This window comes from Lytechinus pictus, chromosome 7 (assembly GCF_037042905.1).
Source record: "Lytechinus pictus isolate F3 Inbred chromosome 7, Lp3.0, whole genome shotgun sequence".
Lineage (NCBI taxonomy): Eukaryota > Metazoa > Echinodermata > Echinoidea > Temnopleuroida > Toxopneustidae > Lytechinus > Lytechinus pictus.
In genome coordinates, this window is record NC_087251.1 from 30,704,229 (window position 1) to 30,729,667 (window position 25,439).

The 25,439-nt window shown below is 35.0% G+C and overlaps 1 protein-coding gene across 1 annotated transcript; it reads left to right on the forward strand.

Moving 5' to 3' along the window:
• The first annotated feature begins 1,633 nt into the window (after nt 1-1,633).
• LOC129264578 (polyribonucleotide nucleotidyltransferase 1, mitochondrial-like) lies at nt 1,634-24,668 on the forward strand. Its single transcript, XM_064102450.1, has 25 exons — nt 1,634-2,008; nt 3,378-3,438; nt 4,323-4,397; nt 4,879-4,984; nt 5,328-5,377; nt 5,617-5,680; nt 7,549-7,710; nt 8,330-8,516; nt 9,035-9,086; nt 9,552-9,609; nt 9,817-9,913; nt 11,411-11,513; nt 12,310-12,374; nt 13,006-13,042; nt 13,522-13,588; nt 15,618-15,707; nt 16,314-16,367; nt 17,247-17,356; nt 17,963-18,034; nt 18,971-19,115; nt 20,113-20,196; nt 20,469-20,575; nt 21,124-21,179; nt 21,501-21,579; nt 22,360-24,668. Exons 1-25 carry the CDS (start codon nt 1,863-1,865, stop codon nt 22,582-22,584), a joined length of 2,352 nt encoding a protein of 783 aa, XP_063958520.1. The 5' UTR covers nt 1,634-1,862; the 3' UTR covers nt 22,585-24,668.
• Nucleotides 24,669-25,439: the final 771 nt, after the last annotated feature.

Below are 25,439 nucleotides of genomic sequence, written 5' to 3' on the forward strand. Positions count from 1 at the left end.
TGCGAGGGAGAGAGGGGGAGTGGGAGAGAGAGATAGAACAGTGGGAAAACGATACAAGAATGAGAGATGAGGCGGGAAGCAGAGCAATGTATGTGGGTGTGTAGATTGAGTGTGTTGGTGTGTGAATTTAGTGGGGTAAGAAAATGAGAATTGGAAGAGGGGAGCAGGCAGATGCGGATTCATGGGTCCGAGGTGAACTTGCCGCCCCCCCCCCCCCACGCACACACCAATAAAAAAAATCAAAGAAAAGTAAAAGGGAGACAGGAAAGAAAATAAAGAGGAAAAAATAGAGTAAATTAATGCGTAAAGAAGAAAGGGAAAAGGAAAGGCAAACAAAATAAGGGAAGTGATGAGGGGGGTGGATCAAAGAAGGAAATGGGAGAGAGTAAAAAGGAAATGGAGAAGAGAGGATGGATATATGACAATGAGAATAGAAGGAGTAGAGCAGGCTTAATTAAAAGGTCTATGGGGAGAGGCCCGCAGGGCCTGGATCCGCCACCGGTATGTGAGCCTACTTATCGTTTTCGATGATGATTTTTTTCTCTCTCTCTTTCCGTCTAGCACCATTATGAATTTTCGTGATTTGCAGTCCATAAATGCAGTAGGCCTACCCTTTTTCGTTATTCGTGACCTTTGTTACGAGTTGCATTTTGGATACAGCAGGGAGATTTTGCCAACCAATTATAAATGATTCAGGCAGGAGATTGCTTTTAAAACTTAATCGCTTATTACGATTTTAAGATTTAATTTAATCAAGGTTGCTGTTTCAAATTTAAGAATTATTACAGGGGTGGATTCAGCTTTTGCGGCAAATAGGGAGTGGGCGACAAACTTGTTTTCATTAACAGTTTCTCCAATCTGCCGCTGTTAAACCGATTTGTTGTTGTTGGGTTTTGGGGGTGGGTGGTACTGAATAAAGATTGAATTAATTGTTAAGTAGAAATTGGCTTTATTATTTAAAAAAAAAAGATATTGTATCTCACGGGGCCTGGATAAATAACGCGAGCGCGAGCACTAGCGTATATTTTTATATATTTCATATATTTAATTCTTAAAGATTGAAACGAAGAAATTTTAGGGAATGCTTGTGAAATTCATGAAGATGATACGTACGTACATGTAAATGCATTTCAATTCATTAAAAATATACATATATAAATACAATAGATGACAAATGCATTCTACAATTCATGTACAGTATATAGTAGATGAGGAAATGGGGGGGGGGGGGGACTAAAAAAGCAAAAAAGTTTGTGGGTTACTGAAAACGTCCCCAGGGTTTAATAACCTGAATGCTTTGCTATTTTTCGATTCTTCCAAAGTTCCCGATTCCCTTTAATTTCCATCATCTTTTCTTTCTTTCTTCTTTTTTATTCTCCTTTCCTTTTTTTTTTTGCGGCCGCCGGTCCGCCCATGAAAACAAATTAAAGAGGGCCTGTAAGAAACATAAATGGAGTTTATTTTGCTTTCATCACAGAGATACAAATTGAAATAAATGATTTTTACATAATTATTACTGAACATGGTTCAAATTTATTTTACGGCGGAAGTGTTCTAAGAAAATATCCCGGGAAATATATTTTTAAAAAAATTATCAAATTTATTCAACTTGGCTTCCCATACTCGAATGGATAGAGCAGCGTGTCATAATTTGTTCGCCCTGCTGTACGTGCATGCGGGATGATCAGCGGCATCTCGTGAATACTACCCCGGCAGCTCCCCGAGTGAAAGAGTGTATCGTACCGGTATCATTAATTTATAGACACGAAGATTCACTGAGAGATCGAGACCCACTCGGCTCTCGCTCTTTTTGCGTTTAATCCATATGAAGTTATATTATCATCATTTGATTGACAGGAAAAATGTGGCGTGCATTAGTACACATGCGATATGCTGTAGGAACTCCACGACCACGTTGCCAGTGGTCCACAAAATCTAGAAGATTGAAGCATTTTGCCACAGGCTATGCAACATCAACTGGCAGTGTGGAAGCAGTAATTGGGCAGAGGTAAAAAATCACACATTGACTTATGACCAACCATTTTTAGTGGTGACTACACGCATGTTTAACACTTTAAACACCTTACTGCACTTCAATGTTTACTCTATGAATGGTGGTTGGAGAATCTACAATTAATCTGTCATTTTAGTTTTACGTTTAGGCCTACTCCAAAAAAAATAAGTTTCAATTTTTGTTTTTCATTTCACATTTTCAGTTTTTATTTTTATCACATTTGCATTTTTTCAGTAGGACCTAGTCTTGAGGACTCCATGATGATGTCTTTTAAAACAAATTTGACATACTTCTCCATCATGTCAATTTGTTTTAAAAGACATCATCATGGAGTCCTCAAGACTAAGTAGGACCTCCTAACATAAAGTAATATGTTATAACCATCTTCACGGATGTAAGTGTCTTTACAACAACAACAAAATTGTGCATGTGCGAGGATCCGAGCTCAGACCCTCGTGCGTGCGCATGCGAAGTTTTGAAATCGGTAACGAATTATTTATATGTGTGAGGAACTCGATATTGGCTCTGAATCACCAATTATGAGGCTAAGCGGAGGATGGATATGGAGTGAAATTAGGATGAAAAGTGAGAAACTAAGCTTCATATCCTTGCTAAGCTAGTTTCGATCGATGTAGGATTTTTACATTAAATATGCATTTTTTTGCCACTCGGAGTAACTATCAGAGCGAGTTTTGGGGCTCGATGTTCGGGTAGGCAGTAGAGGCGCTGGTCAGAAAATTGGGATCGTCCCAGTTTACTGGGACTGTCTCAGTTTTTAAAGATTTCTTCACACAAGAATCCTGTCAAGTACCGACACCAATCAAGTGGGCTAGTCAATGTAAACATATCAGGTTTCATAACAAGATTATTGGAAGACGGTAAGTCATGAAAAATAGACGATGAACTGGGGGGAATTGAGGTCACTGAATCTATTTTTAGCACTCTCAATTCCCTTAATTGATGTCTTTGTCCCGTAGGGGGAAGTGAAAAAAAAAGTCCCCATAAACAAGGACAGTCTCAATTTATCAAGACATGATTTGTCTTGGTTTATGAGGATATCCTTGTTTTCTGTGACAATCCCAATTTTTGGACCAGCGCCTCTACTGGTAGGTGGAGCATAGTGTAGCGGAAGTGGAGTAGAGCCTGCATGAACATCACTTGAGGTACTCCATGGCATACATTTAGGAACACGACTGCAACTAAGTTGTTTTGCCCAAAACTTCTAAACTTTTCAAAATTGAAATATGAAACTTACTATTTTGTGCAAATTATAGTACACTTCTGTATTTTAATATTTTATTTAAATAGAGTGTTGTAGCAAAATTATAGCATAATTTATGATCCCTTCTTTTTAACTTTATAGTCCTCTTATCCTGTCTACTGGGGAATTGGCAAAGTTAGCTGATGGATGTGCAACTGCTCAGGTAAGTGAGCTGAATAGATTAAGATGATGAAGTATTAATATAATTAAGTTATATGAATCCATATCCAGACTATTAAATGCTCAAAGTGCATATTTAACACATGCTTTACTATTTGATTTTCAATTACTGAGCATGATATTTATTTTTTCAATGAATTTTTATGCTTAGGTTTTGCTTTCTTCATTTTTTTATACTTCTGAATGGAAATTAAATAAACATTTAGGCCTAGTTATTTTTGTTTTATGGGTGAGTCTCATATTTCTAGATATCTATAGGAAGTACTTTTGAAATGCAGAAAATCAAGGCCAATATTTGAAATGGTGTAATGTTTTATGATCTGGTCTTTTAATGGTTATTTTAATTTACTGGTTAGCATTTACTTCAGTCTCACTTTGGTTCTTAAAAGACTTTAAAAAAAAAATATTTTGGTGTCTCCTATATGTATGATTGAATATCTATTTTGACAATGTTATTGGATAATCCATTCTTCTTTTCTATTCTCTCAGACTGGAGAGAATATACAATTTTATGTTATTTTAACTATCTAGCCTAAACCATTTTATATAACACCTTTTTTTGTTTCAGTTTGGATCAAGTACCTGCGGTGAAAGAGTTATCCATATTCATTTTGCATCTTGACTTTATGTAAATATTTTTGTTAAAAGTAAAAGTCACAGTAAAATTTGTTGAAGAAAAATCTCCTTTGACATATCTTTTATAAATCATAACTTTAATTTGAAGAAAAATCTCCTTTGATATATCTTTTATAAATCATAACTGAGTAGATTTTTTATTATTGTTATATTATTTATAATATTTGTATATTCCAATGCTAGTTAATGCATACATTAATTATGCATTCCTGTTTATTTATTGTATTTCAGATTGGGGATACATCTGTCATGGTTACCGCAGTCAGTAAGAAGAATTCATCGTCTCCTGGTTTTCTTCCATTGACAGTGAGTAAATAAAGATTTAATGATAAATACAGGAATGTTTCGAATATTAGGTAGAGTATGAAAAACTCACGGAAGTAGATATTGCTGTTGGTCATGATGGCATTCAGTTTGAAGTGATATCATGCATTCAGTTTGCATGATATTGCGACATTAATTTACCATTGTGTAAAGGATTAGGAATTCATTGAAAGTTGTCGAATTTGGCTATCAAACTAGTGTGAACAATCAATAATAACTAATCGTGCTATAATTAGCACATTTTCCAGAGGATACACACATAACTATTATTCCCCAGCTTTAGCTTGAGCTGCCAGTACATTCCAGGCTCAGTACATACAGATAATACAGGAAATTTAGTTTAAAAATTATTTTGAAATAAGCTACCCATAAAAAGTCAAACAGAATTAAAGATTACCCATTACATGTATTTTGCTCATGCATTATTTTTACATTTCATTTCCTGTGTCTTTTTACTTCCAAGGTTGATTACAGGCAAAAGGCTGCAGCAGCAGGTAGAATACCCACCAATCATCTCAGGAGAGAGAGGGGCGTTACAGATCAAGAGATACTTACAAGTAGAATGATAGGTAAATCACTTCATAATGATGACAAGATTTGAAAGGTTGTTATACCTTGTGCATCCATAATAATGAATTGCAGTGGGACGATGCTTGCCTCTTGTGTTTATTAATGAGCAAAATTAGTAAAGACACGCAACTAATACCACAGAAACCCATATGAAACCTCCAAATGTTTGTAAAATTGCAATAACATTTATTTAAAAAATTCTATGTCAAACCCAAAGGTTTTGAGAACTTATTTTCTGAAAAATCACTGTTCAGTCTTTTTGATATATAATACATTGGTTTGATTTTTTTTTTAATGCAGTGAAATGTGAATTTTATTTCATTTTCTTTCTCTCTTTCCTAGACAGATCAATCAGACCACTTTTTCCCAAAGGATTCTTTTATGATACTCAGGTATGTATGTATAGATTCCAACAATATTTTTTCTCACTCTTATATTGACAAAAAGATGACAAAGAAATTAACACAGTTTACCTCATGATCCAACATCTCTCTTCCTGTTGACTGCGTGTTCATTTTGAAATAGACAAACTAAATTGAATTGAATTTAGTATTGCAAAATATATTTCTTTTTCAGATGTCTTTTTACATTATACCCCTTTGTGTTTCCCTTTTCCCTTCCATATCTCCAGGTTATGTGCAATTTATTAGCAGTAGATGGCTTGCATGATCCAGGTGTTATCAGCATTAATGGAGGTAAAATAGAAATGTAGTCTTTTTTGTATGAATGTTTGTCATTGTTTAACCCTAAATCTCCCGGGGTATTTTTATTCTTGTCATTCCCGGGGGGGGGGGGGGGGGCCATTATGGCCCCTCCATAAGATCTCGACCGCGGATTGCGCGATCACAACAAAAATTTGCATGATGATAGAGAATGACGTAATCTACGCAGTTGCATTGGTAAATTTCACTGAATTCATATATTTTTATTTTATATGAATTAATTATGCTAATTTATTCATGAAATCATACTTTTTGCTCTGATTCACTAAATAAAGCTCCTAGAATGCTATTTTTTGGTGAAAATATTCTTTATAGCATTCCTAACAATTGTAAATGAAAAAAATTCTGGTACCAAGATCGATTTCTTATGTATTTTATTGTTTTTTTAATTTCTTTGTTTTTTACTTTTTGTTTTTTTATTGTTTTTTCGATGGAAATCATTCCAGACTTAATTCTGATCATAAACAAGGCAAAATTTATTAAGTTTAATCAGTAAAAGGAGAAATAATGATACATTTATGAATTTTGGCTAAATACACAATTTGCATTGGATTTGTACATGAAATCACGTTTATGAGCAATTTTGGGTCTGACATGCACTTACATAATGTTGCGTAATGTCGTAACCGCGTACCCGGGCGTCACAAATTTGGTCTCAAAATTTGCGCGAGACTTGAAAGTAAAAAGTCAGTGAGCGGCAAGGTCAAAACATTTTGCGCAGCAGATATATCTTTAAGATTGTCGAGGGGGGGGCCATTATGGCCCCCCCCCCCCGGGAGAATTGGGGTTAACATACTTTTTATCTTGCTCACCAGAGGTGAAGGCGAGACTAAGAGATCCAAATGTCGTCCGTCACAAACATTATGACATATAACTCCGCAACCGTTAGTCACTTTTAGGTAGATGTACTTAGGGTACCTGCATGTTACGCCATTAAAGTTTACGTGCAAGACTCTCTTATGACACAACTCTGCCCAATCTCGGGTTGTAGATGTACTTACGAGACCTGCATATCATGGCACCGTCAGAGGTCACATGGTAAGGTCAAAGGTCATTTTTAGGTCATTGTTATGACATAACTCCGCAACCGTAAGTCACTTTTGAACCAAACTTGGGTTGTAGCTGTACTTAGGAGACCTGCATGTTGTGTGTTCAGAGGTCACATGGTAAGGTCATTTTGAGGTCAACATTAAAGTATAGGTGCAAGACTCTTATGACAAATGTTATTTCATCCCAGTTATTTTACAATGAACTTTTGATATCCAATTCTGTTGCGTGCCTGGTTCTGGTTACTTTCACAAGTGGGCGAGACACAACATAGCTTATGCCTTGTTCTTTCATGGTATTCAACATAATGTACCAATGGTAGTTGTGACAAGATGGGAACAGTAAGAAAAGTGTTGCAAAATTAAAATCAGGCACTATGTAACCTTATAGGATTAGCTGTTAATCAAATGTTTGTTTTAGCTTGTCACATGACCCAGGCATTTATTTTGCCTGATATGCCAGTTTTACCTATGACACAAGATCAGTAGTCATAACTTGAGTATCGTGACCAGTTGCGATTTTTGGATGAAAATAATTCATTATTAAAAAAGACAAGGGTCCACAACACTATCATATAAAACAAATAATGCACATCATTTTGATTCAGTGTTAGTTTTACCAATTCTTCAAACCCTTCAAACACCCTTTACTATTGCCTCAGCCATGTTAGAACTGTACATTTACATTGTGCTGGTAACTCGTACTGATGCCCTCGCTAAATGTGTATCATTTGTATAATAATCTTATACAGTGTATACCATGACATTTATTTCCTTTCTTTTATTGTCCCTCAGCCTCTGCTGCACTAGCCCTCTCTGATGTTCCATGGAATGGTCCAGTAGGTGCCGTCAGAGTAGGATTGATAGATGAAGAGGTCATGATTAATCCAACTAGATTAGATATGAGAAGGAGTACTATTAACATGGTTGTAGCTGGCACAAAGAAGAGTAATCTAGGTGAGATTGAAGACTTAATTTAAAAATTAAAAAGATGTGTTTTCTTATGCCATCATATTTTACGTGGGTTACGTGTCAGAGGAATCTGAAGCAAAGCTAAAGAAAAACAAATAAAAACCCATTAAAACAGAATAATAGTCTGTTCAAGATCCATTCCTCTCGTATGCAAGTCTTCTTCAATTGGCTGTTTATATGTCCCTAGTAATTGGTACAATAATTAAAGAAGACAATTTCCAAATTTGATTGGCAAAGGCATAAGTCCCACAGCCCCTCCAACAGTCAAAGATAATTTTAAATTATACCGAATACATTCATAGGAGGGTTATAATTTCAACTATCTACTTTCCTTCAGAGAAGGGATAATATTAACTATCCAATTCCATTCAGAGAAGGGGTATAATTTCAACTATCTGCTTCCATTCATAGAGGAGATATAATTTCAACTATCTGCTTCTATTCAGAGAAGGGATATTATTTAAACTATCTGCTTCCATTTAGAAAAGGGATATAATTTCAACTATCTACTTTCATTCAGAGGAGGTATATGATCTCAGCTATCCACTTTCGTTCTCCAATTAGTGACTAGTATAATTTGTTCAAATCTTTATTTACATGACAGTAATGGTGGAAGCCTCAGCAGACAATGTTCTCCAAACGGACTTCTTGAAAGCTTTGAAGGCTGGATTAAAAGAAACCCAGATCATTGTAAGAAGCATTGAGAAACTTGCTAGAGAATACGGAAAGGAGAAGCGGGAGTATGAACCAGCGGGTATACCACCACCGGAGATACTAGACCATATTAGAAGGTAATGGAAACTTTTGTCTTAATTTCACTATAAAGATTGAGCAGTACTCCAGTTAGGAGATAATGGTTGTAATTATGATATAGTATACTTATTAAGAGCATAACAATTTGAGTAATTCAGTTGGCAATGGTGTGTGAAGTAAGTAGAGAGATTTCGATTATATTTTTTTAAGAGTCAACAGAGATTGAAGTTTGATGTCTTCAGGGAGGCTATTCCACAAAGTTGGGAATGCATAGGCAAAGGATGTTCCCCCAAGTTTTCTTAAGTTTTTGAGATCCAGATGTTGAGTAGTATGGAGACCTGTTTAGTATTGATTGGGGTGCTGATCATTGAATGCAATTAAAAAAAAAAGAAAAGAATACTGTATCTTTAAGACTATCGGTTATTTGATAGGGATTCAGTACGGCAAATTTAAACTAAGAGTAATAGAAATATTCAAAGTTTAACTTACTAGAAACAGATTACTTTTGCACGTGTACAATTACACATTGTATACTATTTTTTTTCTGTAACTACAGATTAACAGCTGAGCAGTATTATGCAGTTTACACAGACCCTACCCACAATAAGGTAATATGAAATTATTTGACTTTTATCCAGACCAAAGCTGTTGCATTGAACTCCAATGACATACTTTCTATCAGGAGTAAGTTTCGTTATTGTGACTGTAAAGCTAAAGATATTACCCTCAAACCAAAACCTGTTTGGTATTCGTTTCTCAAATACTGCTTATGTTAAAAGTCACATGGTTTCAAGATATGGAGTCCTGACATATTGAATGAATTTATTAGTGTTTATATATTTATTATATGAAATGTTACCTTATATAGCAAAGTAATGGTGATTAAATATATTGGGGCTTTATTTTTTGTAATTAAATGACCTCTTTTTTATAAATAATGTATATCATACAAACATATGTAATAAACATGTAAACCCAGGATATTTTTTCTTAGCAAACAAGATATATTATAGGGTAACATAGACATGAATGATTTTTTTTTCCATGGTGTATTCTTCTATTTTATTCTCCAGTTTTCAAGAGACAATGCTGCAAGTGAAGTTCGAGAGCAACATCTTTCAAATGTACTAGGTAATAACAAACATATTACATATGATTCTTGATTGCAGTCAAGGCTGGAGTCATGATGCTAATTGAGAAATTATTCATTATTTATGTATTTCTTTGTTCTTGTAAATTTATGTCATAGAAATATTGGTGGTATAGAAGTAATAAATGTGCAGTTTTATATGTTTCCTCATTATTCTAAAAACTTTTTTTTTTCATACTTTAATGTAGAAATGTTTCCAGATGAAAACCCATCACTAGTCTCTGATGCCTTTCATGCTGTAGCCAAAGAGGTCTTCAGAAAAATTGTATTGGAAGAGGACAAAAGGTATCTTATTGTTATATAAACTGTTTTGTAATGTTGAATCGTGATTGACTTGAATGGCTCTTTTCTGTTATATTTAAAAGTAAAATAATGTCTTTATTTTAAATTTGTATTTGTCAATTTTTTCATGGAATAACATGTTACTGAGTTGTATTACAGATAAGACTTTCTAACCCTTAATAAGAAAAAAGGTCAATGAACTTTGGCCAAGTTGGGGGTATTTGTTAAATTACCATCCTAACTCTGAAAGTTTATGGATCTAGTTCATAAAACTTGGACATAAGAGTAATCAAGTATCACTGAACATCCTGTACGAGTTTCAGGTCACATGACCATGGTCAAAGGTCATTAAAGGTCAATGAACTTTGGCCATGTTGGGGGTATTTGTTGAATTACCATCCTAACTCTGAAAGTTTATAGATCTAGTTCATAAAACTTGGGATATAAGAGTAATCAAGTATCACTGAACATCCCCTGTGAGTTTCAGGTCACAAAACCAAGGTCAAAGGTCAGTTTAGGTCAATAAACTTAGGCCATGTTGGGGTAATTGTTGAATTGCCATCTTAACTTTGAAAGTTTATGGATAGAGTGAATGAAATGTGGACATGGGTGTAGTTGACAAGTCTTAAGTCACCATTCAAATGTCATTTATGGTCAATGAACGTGGTATTATGTCATTATATGAATGGTGTTTTTGTGAATGATTATTTTATTGTAGTTTTCAAAGTTAGCACTGCTGCTATATTAAATCGCGTAATGCAGGCGAGACTGCCAGAGGCGTTCCACTTGTTATATTAAATAGCTCCTAGTTTTTGTCTTGCCTGCATGGCAGAGCGAGACTATAGGCGCAGTTTTTCCGACGGCGGCGACATCAATATGAAATCTTAACCAAGGTTAAGTTTTTTTAAATGTCATCATAACTTAGAAAGTATATGGACCTAGGTCATGTAACGCGGACATAATAGTTATCAAGTATTACTGAACATCCTGCATGAGTTTCAGGTCACATGGCCAAGGTCAATGAACTTTGCCCATGTTGGGGGTATTTGTGGTATTGCCATCATAACTTTGAAAGTTTTATGGATCTAGCTCATGAAATGTGGACATAAAGATAATCAAGTTTCACTGATTGTCTTGCACAAGTCTTTGGTCACACAATCAAGGTCAAATGTCATTTAAGGTCAATCATATGAATGGTGTTTTTTGTGAATGATTATTCTATAGTAGTTTTCAAAGTCAGCACTGCTGCTATATAGAATCGTGTAAAGCAGGCGAGACTGCCAGAGGCGCTCCACTTGTTTTAATAAACCTCCCCTAAACATGAGGATCCACAACATTAGAAAGCTTTAAACCAAGATTAAAAATTCATTTATTTAGGCAGTATGTATAGCATTTGAGAGCTCATTAATACATGGTAGTACAACGCGTACACACAGTTACTGTGCTATACAAATTTGTATGGTATTATGTTTCATCACTTTTCCCCTGTTATAATTAAAGGTGTGATGGAAGAGAAGCAGATGAGATGCGTGACATCACTTGTTCTGTAGATCTTTACAAACCCTTACATGGCTCTGCACTCTTTCAAAGGGGCCAAACTCAAGTAAGAATTTTCTCACATTTCTTTTTTCTGTTCGACTCTCTAGTTTTGCAGTTCTGCTACTTCTCCTTGGTATTGACAAAAAAAATCACTTTGTATCTAATTTTGTACTACATTACCATTTATAAGCTGATAGTGAATTTCAATTCAATTCAAAATGGTTTATTGAGATAAAAACTTCCATCGCAGCACAGAGCTGAATAAGCATAGTGTAGAATATAACAACAAAAACATAATACAATAAAATTTAATTGAATTTAGTATTAAAAAAAAGAAGTGAATTGTATGTTGTTTGCATAATACATGTGCAGAATTTCCAGCTAGAGTTTATAAAAAAAATTACAGTGTAAATACAAATGCTCTGAAAGTATTTTTGTGTAATTTAGAAATAACAGTGCTACCCCAAATATCTCAGTAGATCTGTACTGACCGCACAGAAATGTTGTTAGCGCTAGCAATGCGCTACCAGAGGCCCTGTTACAACAGATAATGTGGCAGCAATGCCTAATGTTACCACAATGCATTATTTACACATTGAAATGTATTTTTTCTACTTCACAATCCGGAAGATGTGGCTGGGCCTACTGTTAGCACTCCGTTAGGCTAATGACGTTTCTGTGCGGCTGGCACTGGTCATGATATATTCAGTTATGAATTTGACCACATATGTTCATAAATTTTATTATTCATATTCATTAACTTTAACGAAAAAGGCCTTTGTCAAATTCTCTTCACAACCTGTTTTATTAAGCTCCCATTATATCGTTTCTTGTATATTCTTTTTTTTCATAAATTTCAGGTATTTTGTACAGTAACATTTGATTCAATCGAGTCAGCATTGAGGGCAGACCCTCTATGGCAGGAGTAAGTGATGATCATAACACATTAAATTGATTATGTCTGTAGTAATATCCATTATTAAGCAAATGCTGCCAATTTCAGAGAGTGTCAATCAGCAGAAATATCTTCATCGCAAATGTTATTGGTACATTATGTCTGTTTACATTATGTAATGTCTTCAAGTTCAAATGAAGACTGGTCTTGCAAGAAACACAAATACATAGGTTGAGAGACAAGAACTGGGAGTGGCAAAAGGGGGAGGGGGTCGTAATGACTCATTGTGAAATTCATTAAATCTCATTGTAATGGATCTTGACATTCTTCTTCTGATCATTTTATGTACAGTAGGGCAATTCCATGAAGAAATAAAAAATCAACCTTTTAGTACATCTGACCTTGTTTTTAATACTCTATACTTGCCTTAATGAGCTTCTCGAGCCATGATGAAAATGAGAGCATTACAAATCTTCAAATGAACCAGAAAATACAGGCAAATATGTGAACTTTCGTAAAAATTGAGAGAATCAAATAGGTGCTAATAAAAGAATGAACAAAAATGTTCAGTGTAAATATATATTTGATCCATTGAAAGCATTTTTTTTTTTAAATGTTTTAAAATGCTGGATAAATCTATTTTTTTATAATTTTTTTTCAGGAATATCAGAGAAAAAAACTTCATGTTACATTATGAGGTATGTACTTTTTACTGATCAAGTGTTTGGAAGAATTCATAATCATAAGTGGTGTAACCTTTACCATTATTTTGTATGATTTGATGAGGTAAATGCAAGTGACAAGGATCCTTTTCTGATGTTACATCAATACATTTTTTTAATTTTCAAATTAGATTTTCTTTAGTCATTTAATTATTCATTTCCTTTCTGTGAAAGTTCTTGTATTTGACATTACTAGACTGAAAATGTTTGAGATATTGTTCATGTTTTTAGAATTTGAGCAATTCTATAAAATAATCAACCTTTTGTACATCCAGTTCCTATTTTTCTCAATGTTTACTTCACTGCATGGATCTTTTCATATAAACTAGAAAACAGAGCCAAAAATTTAGAAAGGTCCCAAATAGGGGGCATGTATACTTCTGTTTCTGCTGCTTTTTAAAATAGTTCACTAATGCTAATATTTACTGTTATCTACTTGCCTACTCCAAATACAGTTTCCGCCTTATGCTACTAATGAAACCGGCAGGACAGGGGGCATCAATAGAAGAGAACTAGGTCATGGTTAGTATTTGCCATTTGCTTTTTTTTCTAGTTCTCTGTCAATTTCAGGTTATAGGGGGAGGCGTTCTACTGAATTGGGTCATGGTCAGTTTTGCTCCTCTATTGGGGGGACACATACTTTAGTGTGCACTGCATCAAACATATTAGCGGTCATACCAATTCTTTGTAGGCCTTTGTTGTGGGCATGGCTGGAAAGCCAAGGTCAAGGCTGAGGTCAAACTGTCCAAAACCAAGGATACAGTCTCCAGACCTCAATGTAGGAGTCACAAAAGTCAATTTTTCAACTAAGAAAGAGCGAGTTGGTTCAGTCAGTAAAGCATCTGCCTGTCGAACCAAAGGTGGTGGGTTCAAGTCCACCCCATGCAGATGACTGAAGCCTGCTGATTGGTCACAAGTTTTAATCCTCAGTTCACTTCATTAACACGAGCAGAAATCTCCTAATTCTTGCCTTGCCAATGGATGATTGAAGGAAAGGCAAGTGTATTCACATTTAGTTTTACCTGTGATGTAGTCACTGACAGAGAGAAGCTGAGAGAAGATTTTATCTGCAGTGTTCTATTCACATTGTTTGTTCCCAAATAAATAATTGCTACTTTGGCTTGGAACTTTTCCGGTTTCAGACTTAATCACTTCGCAAGAATTTTCAATCTTGATGCCTTGAAGATTTTGAGTCATCCATTTGGATGGGTCTATTGATCTTGTCATTGAATCTGCTATTGCATAATCATGACTTCCACTTCGATTTAAAAAAAAATCACAGTATAGTGTGAGAAGGGATCATTTTTTCCCCCATAACTATAGAAGTCTGATCTATGATAACTTCTAGTGACTACTTGAAGAGGTGTGGTTACATTTGCAACATCATCTAGGAGCATTGAGTTGCAGTTAATTAACTCATGCTTGCTTTTTATCATCAGGTCACCCAAGAATTAATGTGAGACATAAGCAGGTTGGATATAAGCATCTGTGTCCTTGCTGTCTTCTACTTCAACTGCTTCAGTATAATTCTCGGTCATCAACTAAGCATAGACAGAAATCAATGTGGTATCTCCCGTAAGATGCTCAACGCCATAGTTCTTGCTCACTATGGAAGTTCTCAGGTTGATTGACATCCCATTATGACAGTTAATGATACTATCTTACACCCATTCAACTTGACTTTCATGTCTTTCATCACAAGATTTTACAGTCCGGCCTTGTTTCGTGAATTACCCATTATCTTATTGAATTCAGCAGCACCTAGGAAACTGTCTTCACACTTTAGAATAAAATTGGAATGTGTGAATGCTTTGCTGCCGTTCTGTCATGCTCATTAACTTTGATGCTTAAGAGAATGTCATACCTATCATTTATAAGAATGATGAGGCATACACTAGCATGATGTGATATTATGATTGCTGAAATCTAGTTCAAGTTGTCACTCTGGCAGTACTCTCTGGCATCCCTCCTCTCTGCTTCATGGTCTGCTGATGTGGGGGTCTCTATTCGCCAGATTAGTTCCATGTCTACAAGACTAATGTACTTAGTAGGTCAGTGGTATATTAGCGACTGGGTTTAGCTTAAACAGCTGTAGTAGCTTGCTCTTACAAATTTTGTGCTTAACCCATCTACATTGTTCATTGATAAGCACTCTTGGGTAACTCGCTTCTCAATTTCTGTCTCATGTTCATTCAAAATGGCTGTAGGTAGCTATTTTGAATTTAGATATAAAATGTCAGTGACACACTGTTTTTTTTTAATAAATATATAATTAACAAGATATTTTTCTTTTACATTTTAATTATCGATCACTTGTATTAGTTTAAATTAGAGCCTTAGTACACTCTGATATTATGTCTATATGACAAAAGCAGACAATTTGACGTAAGTGACCCAAATAATTGACATTCATTTCTAATTTGGAGTTCAAAATTAGGTCCGTTTGATAAACGCCAAATCTTTCCAGCTAGGAAAACAGGAAATGGAATTGGTGAAATAGCACAAAATTGTTCTTTATTGAATGATGTAACTTATCTATTCTACTTTGTAGGAGCCCTGGCTGAGAAAGGCTTAAGACCTGTGGTTCCTGCTGACTATCCTTTCACTATTAGACTTACCAGTGAAGTCTTAGAGTCAAATGGTATGTATTCATTATCTTTCCTCTGCTAGGGACAGATATGTTACTGTACAGTTCTTAAAGCCTGATTGAAACTTTGGTAAAGGATAATTTAGTTGTACTCTAATACCATCTTACATCCCGATCCTATAAAAGTTTAGTGGCTCTAAATTTGTTTTCAATAATTCTCTGTGAAAATTTCTAGGACCATCTCTCTGAACTGTATGTATTTCATTTTCCTTTGAAAATGACAATTTGACTAGGCCTACCCATTTTAGCAATTTTCTCATAGGGTTTAATATGTTGGGTACAATCAGTGATAGAGTGAAAGAATTATGAAATGGAAGATTGTTTCCTTTAATATTACAATATTCATTGAGATTCAGTACCAAATTCTTAAAAGAACTTTCAAACCCATGGACATTTAGGTTTCTCAAGTGCATGTTCATACTGAATATGATCCAATTATACAAAAACTGGAGGCTCGCACCTGGGCAGCCTGTGTCAGTTAGCGCTTATTTTTTGTGTGCTTCAAAAAAAGCTATGAGGGATTATCTTCATTTGTGAATTTCGGCGATTGTGTATAGAGTTGGGTATTATGTTGATTCCTTTTTCCTTTTGCTATTTCAGGTTCATCATCGATGGCCACTGTATGTGGTGGCAGTCTTGCACTCATGGATTCAGGTATTAAATTACATTGTATACATTAAAATCCCCAAAGAATATTGGATATTGCCATTAGAGAGACTAAATCATGTCTTAAACGGTCATTTTTGCCAAATGTCCATTGGCACATCCTATGGGGAAACAGTCATTGTTGCTAGTAATGCACCACAATACAGTCTTTCATTTATCAATTACTACAGACCAAGCAGGTCTTTGCGCTCATCCACTTTTGGCTTTCTTGTTATTCCAAAATTTTCAAAAACCTGGGGGAAAAGATCATTTGATTTTGCATGCCCCACTTTGTGGAATAGCCTTCCTGAAGACATAAAAAAAGGTACCTCTGTCGAAACTTTCAAAAATCTTCTAAAAACTTTTTTATTTAACTCTTAGCTCTTTATGCGCCTTGAGCACTCTACAGAGTGGATTTGGCGCTTTATAAGTCACATTATCATTATCATTATGAAATGTGTATTTAGTCATACGTTAAGCATTGCTATGAAAGGTTCTAACAAGTTAACTACACATACTAAGAATCAGCACCAAATTTACCCACATTGTGCTGCACTCAACCCAGGTGAGGTGAATGGGTACCTGGCAGGATTCATTCCTTGCATGCACTCGGTGCTTGTAGCAGCAGCTCGTACTTCAGCTGGGGTAATAGTAATTGTGTGCCTCGGAATAGATTATATAATTTTAGATGACACCCTGTAAATGTCTAGTGTTATTATTATGTCAGATATGCACATTCAATTAATGAATAAAATATAACATACACATCTCTGCCTTTAATATTTTTGTTTTATTGAACCTTTTTTTTTCATGTGGGGGAAGGGGTATAATGAAAAATCTATTTAGATTTCCTTGATTCTTCATTGAAATTTGTTTTTGATGCCCTAGGTGTGCCAATAAGTCATCCTGTAGCAGGGGTATCTATTGGTGTTGTGACAGAGACAGAACCTGATGATATCTTCACCATCAAAGACCATAGGATACTCACAGATCTACTGGTATGTTGGGCAAGGTTCATTCAGTCAACATTGTTTTTGATGTGGAAGAGGTTCATCGTGGTGAAGGATTGAGTAGAAGAAATACGATGTATCAAACGTAGCTCTCCAACTAGTTTTGATACATCGCGAGACAACTGGTTATTTCTTCTACTCAACATTGTTTTTGTGTATGCATCTCCATAAAAGCAATGATAATAAACAGCATGAATGAGGGATTGAATGAATGGAGTAAGTGAGTGCACAAACAAACGATTGAACGAACAAATGAGTGGGTGAATGAAGGATTGAACTAACAAAGAAATGAATGGATGCATGAATAATGTTAATATATCTGTGAGTGAATGAATGAACAAATAAATGGATATACTGAACAGATGACAGAGTGAATGATAGAATGAGTGAATGAGTAAGTGAGTGAGCGAATGAATGAATGGATGCATGAGTGAGTGAAAAAAAAACAGAGGGATAGACAAACAAATACTTGTAATGGCCAGTATACCATATTTTGTGCTATATGATTTTGTTTCTATCCATACATGAATGTGATATTTTTAAACATCAACAGCACTATATGTCTTAGGTTAATTTAATGTATATTTGTAACAGGGCATCGAGGATTACATGGGAGATATGGATATGAAGCTAGCAGGAACCAAGAAAGGGATCACAGCATTACAGGTGAGTATACACAAGAGAAGCAGTATACACAAGAGAAGCAGTCATAATAATAATAATAGTTTGTTATTGTGTATTATAGGACACCTATATAGATCCTTGGCATTTGATTGGTTGTCTGATACCGATCATTCGGACCATTTTACAATGACGTCATCGAATCTGCAATTTAGGATCCATTCATCGTGCAATTTTTGATCCATACGATTTTGTCCATTGCACGCGCGCATTGTACACGACAATCAGCAGACCAAGCTCACACTGCATGATCATATTTTGCATCAAAATTGATAAATTTAAGTGTCAAATGAATGATCCAACTTGGCTACGCCTCGTTGAATGGATCTTTTCATCTTTCACCTCATGAAGTATTCTGTCCATTGCACTCATAAACATACTACTACTACTACTACTACTACTACTACTACTACTACTACTTCTACTACTTCTACTACTACTACTTCTACTACTTTTACTACTACTACTACTACAACTACTACTACTACTACTACTACTTCTACTACTACTTCTACTTCTACTTCTACTACTACTACTACTTCTACTACTTTTACTACTACTATTACTACAACTACTACTACTACTACTACTACTACTACTACTACTACTACTACTACTACTACTACTACTACTACTTCTACTTCTACTACTACTACTACTACTAATACTACTACTACTACTACTACTACTACTACTTCTACTACTTTTACTACTACTACTTCTACTACTTTTACTACTACTACTACTACAACTACTACTACTACTACTACTACTACTACTACTACTACTACTACTACTACTACTACTACTACTACTACTACTACTACTACTACTACTACTACTACTACTACTACTACTACTTCTACTTCTACTACTTCTCATTGTATTCTAATCTTGAATGTATTACTATGTTGTTACCAGACAGATGTGAAAGTTCCATTGCCCATGAAGATCATTGTAGAAGCTATCCAAGCAGCTACAGCAGCAAAGAGTAAAATACTCAACATCATGGCATCGGCTATCAGGAAACCCAGAGATTTGAGGAAAAGCAACAGCCCTGTAACAGGTGACCATCCTCTAAATTATAGATATCGCAACCCTCAGTAGCAATTTACGCTTAGGACAATTCCATTGAATAATCAACCATATGACCCTCATTTATCTCATATTCACTTCATGAAATATTCAATCCCCGGTGAACTAGAAGGAAGAGATAATTCATGATGAATCGTTTCAGGAAGGTCTTGTTAATGGAATGGATGGGGGGGATAGCTCATACAGTTATTAACGAATTACCTTTAAAGCATGCATAAAGTTTCAGTTATATTAAATATATTGTAGCTCATACATATATTATCGAATGGCCTTTAAAGCATGCATAAAGTTTCAGTTATATGAATTATATTGTAGCTCATACAGGTATTATCAAATGGCCTTTAAGGCATGCATAAAGTTTCAGTTATATGTATTATATTGTAGCTCATACATATATTATCAAATGGCCTTTAAACCATGCATACAAAGTTTAGTTATATGAATTATATTGTAGTAATTCTTTTTTCTTTTTTTTTATAAATGGCCCTTTGAAAATTCATCCTACAAATTTAGTGATCAGATATCAACAAATTACAAACAAGGATTATTTCCTGAAATGTTCAGCCTATTTCATGCTTTAGAGGTGATTTCCTATCAAAGGGGGGGGGGTAATCTTGTTATTCTTTTTAACATTATTTTTTATGTAATACTTCAAAATATGTCCACTGAAAAACATTTTTTTAAATTTATTTCATATCACCCTCACCATATTAAAACATCCTTGCTCATATGATGATGTAGTAAACCATAGAAGTGACTAACACTTTATTTACCAAAGTCTAAGGAGAGGGGTTTTAAATTATGAAAGAGATTTATCTTATTGGATGATGTTTATCTTATTGGATAATATTTATTTGATTAATACTATTGTATACCTATTCAAACCCTTTGAATCACAAATCAATTATGTAATGAAGATTTTGAGGGGTTATTATGTTGACAATAATCAATCTTTCTTCCATTCACAGAAAACCTTGAAGTACCAATACAGAGGAGATCCAAATTTGTTGGGCCAGGTGGATACAACTTGAAAAAATTGAGAGTTGAAACTGGTAAGACGTTTTTCTACTTGTAATATTCTCTTCAGTATACATATTAGCAGACAGTTACTTCAAGGATACTGCCCAAATCCCAAAGGGTCAAACAGGGGCAGGGTAGGGTGCTCTGATTGTCGTTATGCAGATAGAAGAGACTCTGATTTGAGGCTCGTCATAGAAATCTTTCAACTTTACCTACAAAATACTTGAAAGTGAATAAGAATTTTAGTAAAGAAATTGTTAATTTTCAGGTTTTTTTTTTGTTTTGTTTTATTCTTCTGCCCTAGGTGTAACTATTACTCCTGTTGACGAAACTCACTTCTCCGTCTTTGCTCCCACACCCAGTGCAATGAGTGAAGCAAAGGAAAGAATAGAACAGCTTTTATTAGAAGATGTAAGTTACCAGTTGACTTTTTAAAATTTCCTACTGTCCCAAATATTGCTACATATCTAATAGTATTACATATTCTTTTCTGTGTGAAAATGAAATAGAAATTATATTTTACGTCTTAAATAGCGGAAACCATCCTTGTAATTACGGTTTTTCATGCATCATCGCATTGCTAGTCATTCCTCAAAGTGTAATTGAAAAATGTATATGATGTGACCTATCCCAAGAAAGAGTATGGATAAACCAACCTTCAAACAAAAAGTAAAAAAAAAACAATAGAGTTACAAACTTACTAAAAAGCTGATTTGTATTAGAACCGCTTATCTTAAGCTTTGGTAATTCAAAAAAAAAAGAAGCTTATTAGTCACCCTCGGCCAAGCAAATGATGTATTTCAATTGTTTATACTTTACTCATTGATCACAATCCTTATGAGAAATGGCCATGGTTGTGAAGAAAGAAGTATTGAAAATAAACAACTGCTACTTCTTTAGGTATCTATCCTAAATATCTAAATGTATATGAATAACCACTTTGTCTTTAACTTATGCAGAAAGAGCCGGACTTGGAGTTTGGAGGTATCTACACAGCTACTATATCTGAGTTAAGGTAACAATAACTCATTCTAATTGGCTCATGTTGTCTGAAGATTATTTCTTCATGTTTTTTATATTTTTATTTTACAGTTAGAAGAAAGTTGAATATGAATTTCAGAGATTTTTATATGTAGCGTTGATTGAAATACCTATATTCAATTCTGTAAATGGCCACCTCTTATCAGCTGTATATATATATATATATATATATATGAAAAAAAATGTATTGTAATACATTTGCCATCATGTCAACTTGGTTTAAATGTCAATATTTCCTTGATTGTTAGATCCTTTCATTTATTGACTTTTTTTGTCTTTTCTCTATTTCATGTAGGGATAATGGAGTACTAGTGAAGCTGTATCCCGCCATGCAACCGACATTACTTCACAACTCACAACTGGATCAAAGAAAGGTAGTTTAGAAATATTGTGAGGTCATCATAAAATGGCATTTTTGATGAATAATGCATAGAACATACATGTAGGTCATGCTGGGTTCATCCAGAGTTCATGGGGTCATTTAGATTTGCTCTTTATTTTGGTCATTGAAACCAACCCTCATCATTTTCAAACTCTGGTTTACATCTCCATTGTTTTAAAACGGTTCCTGTAGATGTGATACTTTGAAACTTTTAGACTCGTAATTTTACACAATGAACCCTTATGCTTAGCCCATTTCCAAAAATGAGAATCTTTAAAATCAGAATAAAGTGAAAGGATCCCTTAAAGTTGGAGCAATTTATGCCTGATGCAATATCATGGAATCAAAACATGCCGGAGGATTCACCAACACGTTTTCAAAAAACATGCAGTTGATTACATCTACCACCAGGGAAGGGGGGGCTTTCCCAACATGTGTGCACAGTATCCTTTCAAAGTCACATATTGTTGATGGGATATTTGAACCTTGGATCTCAAAATGGGGATTTTACAACAGCTCAGAAAAAAGCTCTATTATAGGTTTGACTTAAGAGGCAACCTTCTTAGGAATTAGGAGGCTGTTTTCTGACAATATAAGGCTGTGACCAATGCCGTAATTCTAAAATACAACTTTTTTCTGATCTGTCCTCAACATTTTTAACTTTACCGTACAGATTCAGCCTACTGACAATATGGAGATTTAGCCTCTTGTGAATTCATGCCATACTTTTGGCTGCTTTCTGTATTTCAATGTGGAATGTTTTCTGTTTCAGGTGAACCATCCTAGTGCCTTGAAGTTAGAGGTCGGCCAGGAGATACCTGTCAAGTATTTTGGTCGTGACCCTGTCAGTGGAAAGATGAGACTGTCCCGTAAAGCACTGATGGCACCTGCCTCGGCTGTCATCAGAAACTTGAATGCAGTCAGAGGTACAAGAGGGGGAGCATCATCTGCCACCTCGTCATCATCCGATTCATCATCGATCTCTTCAGAGAGATGATAATGGGCTTGCCAATCAATAAATAGAGACTATCCTGTAAAAATCTGGTGGTACCCACTTCATCTTTTATCAGGATCTTGAATTCAGTCAGAGGTACAAGAGGAGCATCATCAGCTACCCCATCAATATCAGCATCAACATCATCATTGACACCGTGATCTGATTTTATCATCAGAGACATGATAATGGGCTTTCTTGGCCAATCAGTTGTTAGAGGCTTGTCAGTCTGAAAATATTCCTGTTCTAGGTAGTCTTCAGAAGGAATTCTGCAGATGTTGAGGGTCTGCAATGAATGTTCGGACCTGTCTAGAGGTGACCGTTGCATGTTGCACTGAACCAGGTATCGTTCCTCTCCAGGATATTCCATCATGAAGGGAGCAATGCTTATATACACCATACAACGATTTGTAAAGCAAAAAATGAGTTGAATTGTCATATTAATGGTATTGCAGGCATCTGGGATACTCACAATTTTATTCAATACAATTCAGCAGATGTCGCACATTGTAAATACCCTACAGGGTGTTTCATTCACTCAAACCTGTGCATTATTTGATTTAAACATCATACAAAGTACTGTGTACTACCTCTTCTTGCTTCTCATTTTATGTCTTAGTATCATAAACCACATCAACACCTATATTCCTATGGTAAGTTTGGTCTCATCTGAGCCGTTACTTGAAGCCTTATGATTGATCGTCAGGCTTATTTTTACGATTGATCGTATAAATCTCCATGATCAATTATTAAGTTTTATGTTACGATGCCCAGATTCATATTGCCTTTCAACCACTAGGATGGTAGAGGCATCTTTTCTTCTTCTTTTTTTGCAGATTGGTGCTTCCCTCCCATGTTCAAATGATTAAAGATTTGAAAGACTTAATGCTTTGAAACATTAGCATGAGCAGGTTGTCTGGAAATGGTTGTCAGTATTGTGCACTGTGAATCAAGGATTAAAGTAAGTTGCAGAAGTGACTTGATAGCTTCAGTCTTTCTTAAAATTGCTCTTTTGAGGACCATAGTTTTCAAGGAATTGTTAAGTGTGCTGAGGTCCTTGCTATGGAACCTATAATATCTTTATTTCTCATGTAATAAATCATGCACAGACAATATTACAAAGTAAAGGCTTGTGTCTAAGAAAAATCTTTGGAATGCTATGGATTGGTTGTATGTAGCCAGGTGAGAATCCAACCAAAACAGAAAATTGCTTTTATATAGAGTTAAAATAAAAAATCAAAGAAACCAAACGGTGAAATTTAGAACGAAGTTGGACAAACAAAATTGTTGTGATTTTCAACTTTTCAATAGTTGCAATATATCTAATCAGAAGTTCAAATTTATAATGTCTTTGTGATGTAGGGTAAGAATAAATTCTCCATTATTTTACTCCATTGGATAAAAGCAAATCAAATGTAATCTTTTCCAAATTTTTACTCAGTACAATTTCTCTTTTTATGGCCCCGAGGAGTAGAAGAAAACCATAAACTCCTGATAGTTTCTCCATAACAATAAGTCTTATATCATGCCTCCATTGTGTCAATTTCTGTCCTACAGTTTGCTATTATTTTTGTATTTGTGATAGCGAGATTAAATCATGATTTTTGCAAAGCAATTATTGATTCTGTTTTTGTTCATTATGAAATTAGTCTGATCTAAAAGATGAACTTAGTTTGATGAATGATGATTTTGAATGAAATTATTTGACTGGAATGTTTATATATTATTTCTTTGTGAAAATGATATTGATCTGTCAAATTGTAAATGAGGCTGGCGTGTATTAAAGGAAAAATAAACTTATTTTGTTCAAAAAGAAATGAAACAACAAACAAAAGAATCACTATTTCAGAATTTAGTAATTCTTTTTTTTATTGTGATAACTGGAAGGTAAGAAAAAGACAAAAATCTATTGGGCTAGAGGTGAGTAGTCTGCAGGCACAGACCTTTGGTATTTCCAATTCACATAGTGCATAATGCAGAGTCTGAAGTAGTGAGACTAGATTCACTGTGCACTGTGGCTGCCTCTTATTTGACAGAGTTTGGATTCTAGTCTTCACTCTAGACATGTTATAATTGGTTAAAGTGTCAAAGTTGAGTCTGTTCTTGCAGACTACAGGGTGGGAGGGGTCAAACAATATCGGACAATCCTTTGTTTCGGGCAGGTTGACTGTCCGTCTTCACTCCTGAAGACGGACAGTCAACCTGCCCGAAACGTTGAGTCTCTACTGCTTCTACTCATCATCTCTACTCGCCGACTCAAGCCAGCACCTCCTCATCCATCCTACTACTCAAGCTTTTTCAACTCATCAATCTCTTCTGGTTTACAGTCCTTTTCAGGACTACATTCAAGAAAAATTACTCTCACATTTCCACTTTCTCGCCTATCCATTTCTTTTTTCTTTTTCTTCTATCCACAGTTTCTATAATACTCCACATGGTGTACCGTAAACCACATCAGCGAAAGCTTATATTGTTGTGCTATGTAGCTGTAGGGTTTCCATTTGTCAATATCAATATAAGTTCCGGTCTGGGTCTTTAAATCCTGATAATTATTGCCATAGTGATCAGAAATATGGCTAAGCATCGTGCACTTCTGACTTGCATGCTGGTCCATAAGAAATATTGCCCTCAACCAATCACAAGTACACCTTGAAAATGCTACAATTACAATAATAAATTTTCAGAATATTAGCCCAGTGAGTAATGAATATCCTTATTTCCACCAAATGACCTTTTGACTTTTAAAATGACAATTTTCCATTTATCTCAGGGAAGTTTAACAAGTGCATGAATGCTCTTTATACCATATTTTTCTTAACTCATATTGTTTAAAAGCTACTTTGAACAAGTGAGAAGTT

Coding starts and splice junctions, on each gene's coding strand:
- LOC129264578 (XM_064102450.1), top strand. CDS start 1,863: ATGTGGCGTGCATTAGTACACATGCGATATGCTGTAGGAACTCCACGA. Junction 7,711..8,329: donor CACAAAGAAGAGTAATCTAG/GTGAGATTGAAG, acceptor TTTACATGACAG/TAATGGTGGAAGCCTCAGCA. Junction 9,087..9,551: donor CAGACCCTACCCACAATAAG/GTAATATGAAAT, acceptor TTTATTCTCCAG/TTTTCAAGAGACAATGCTGC.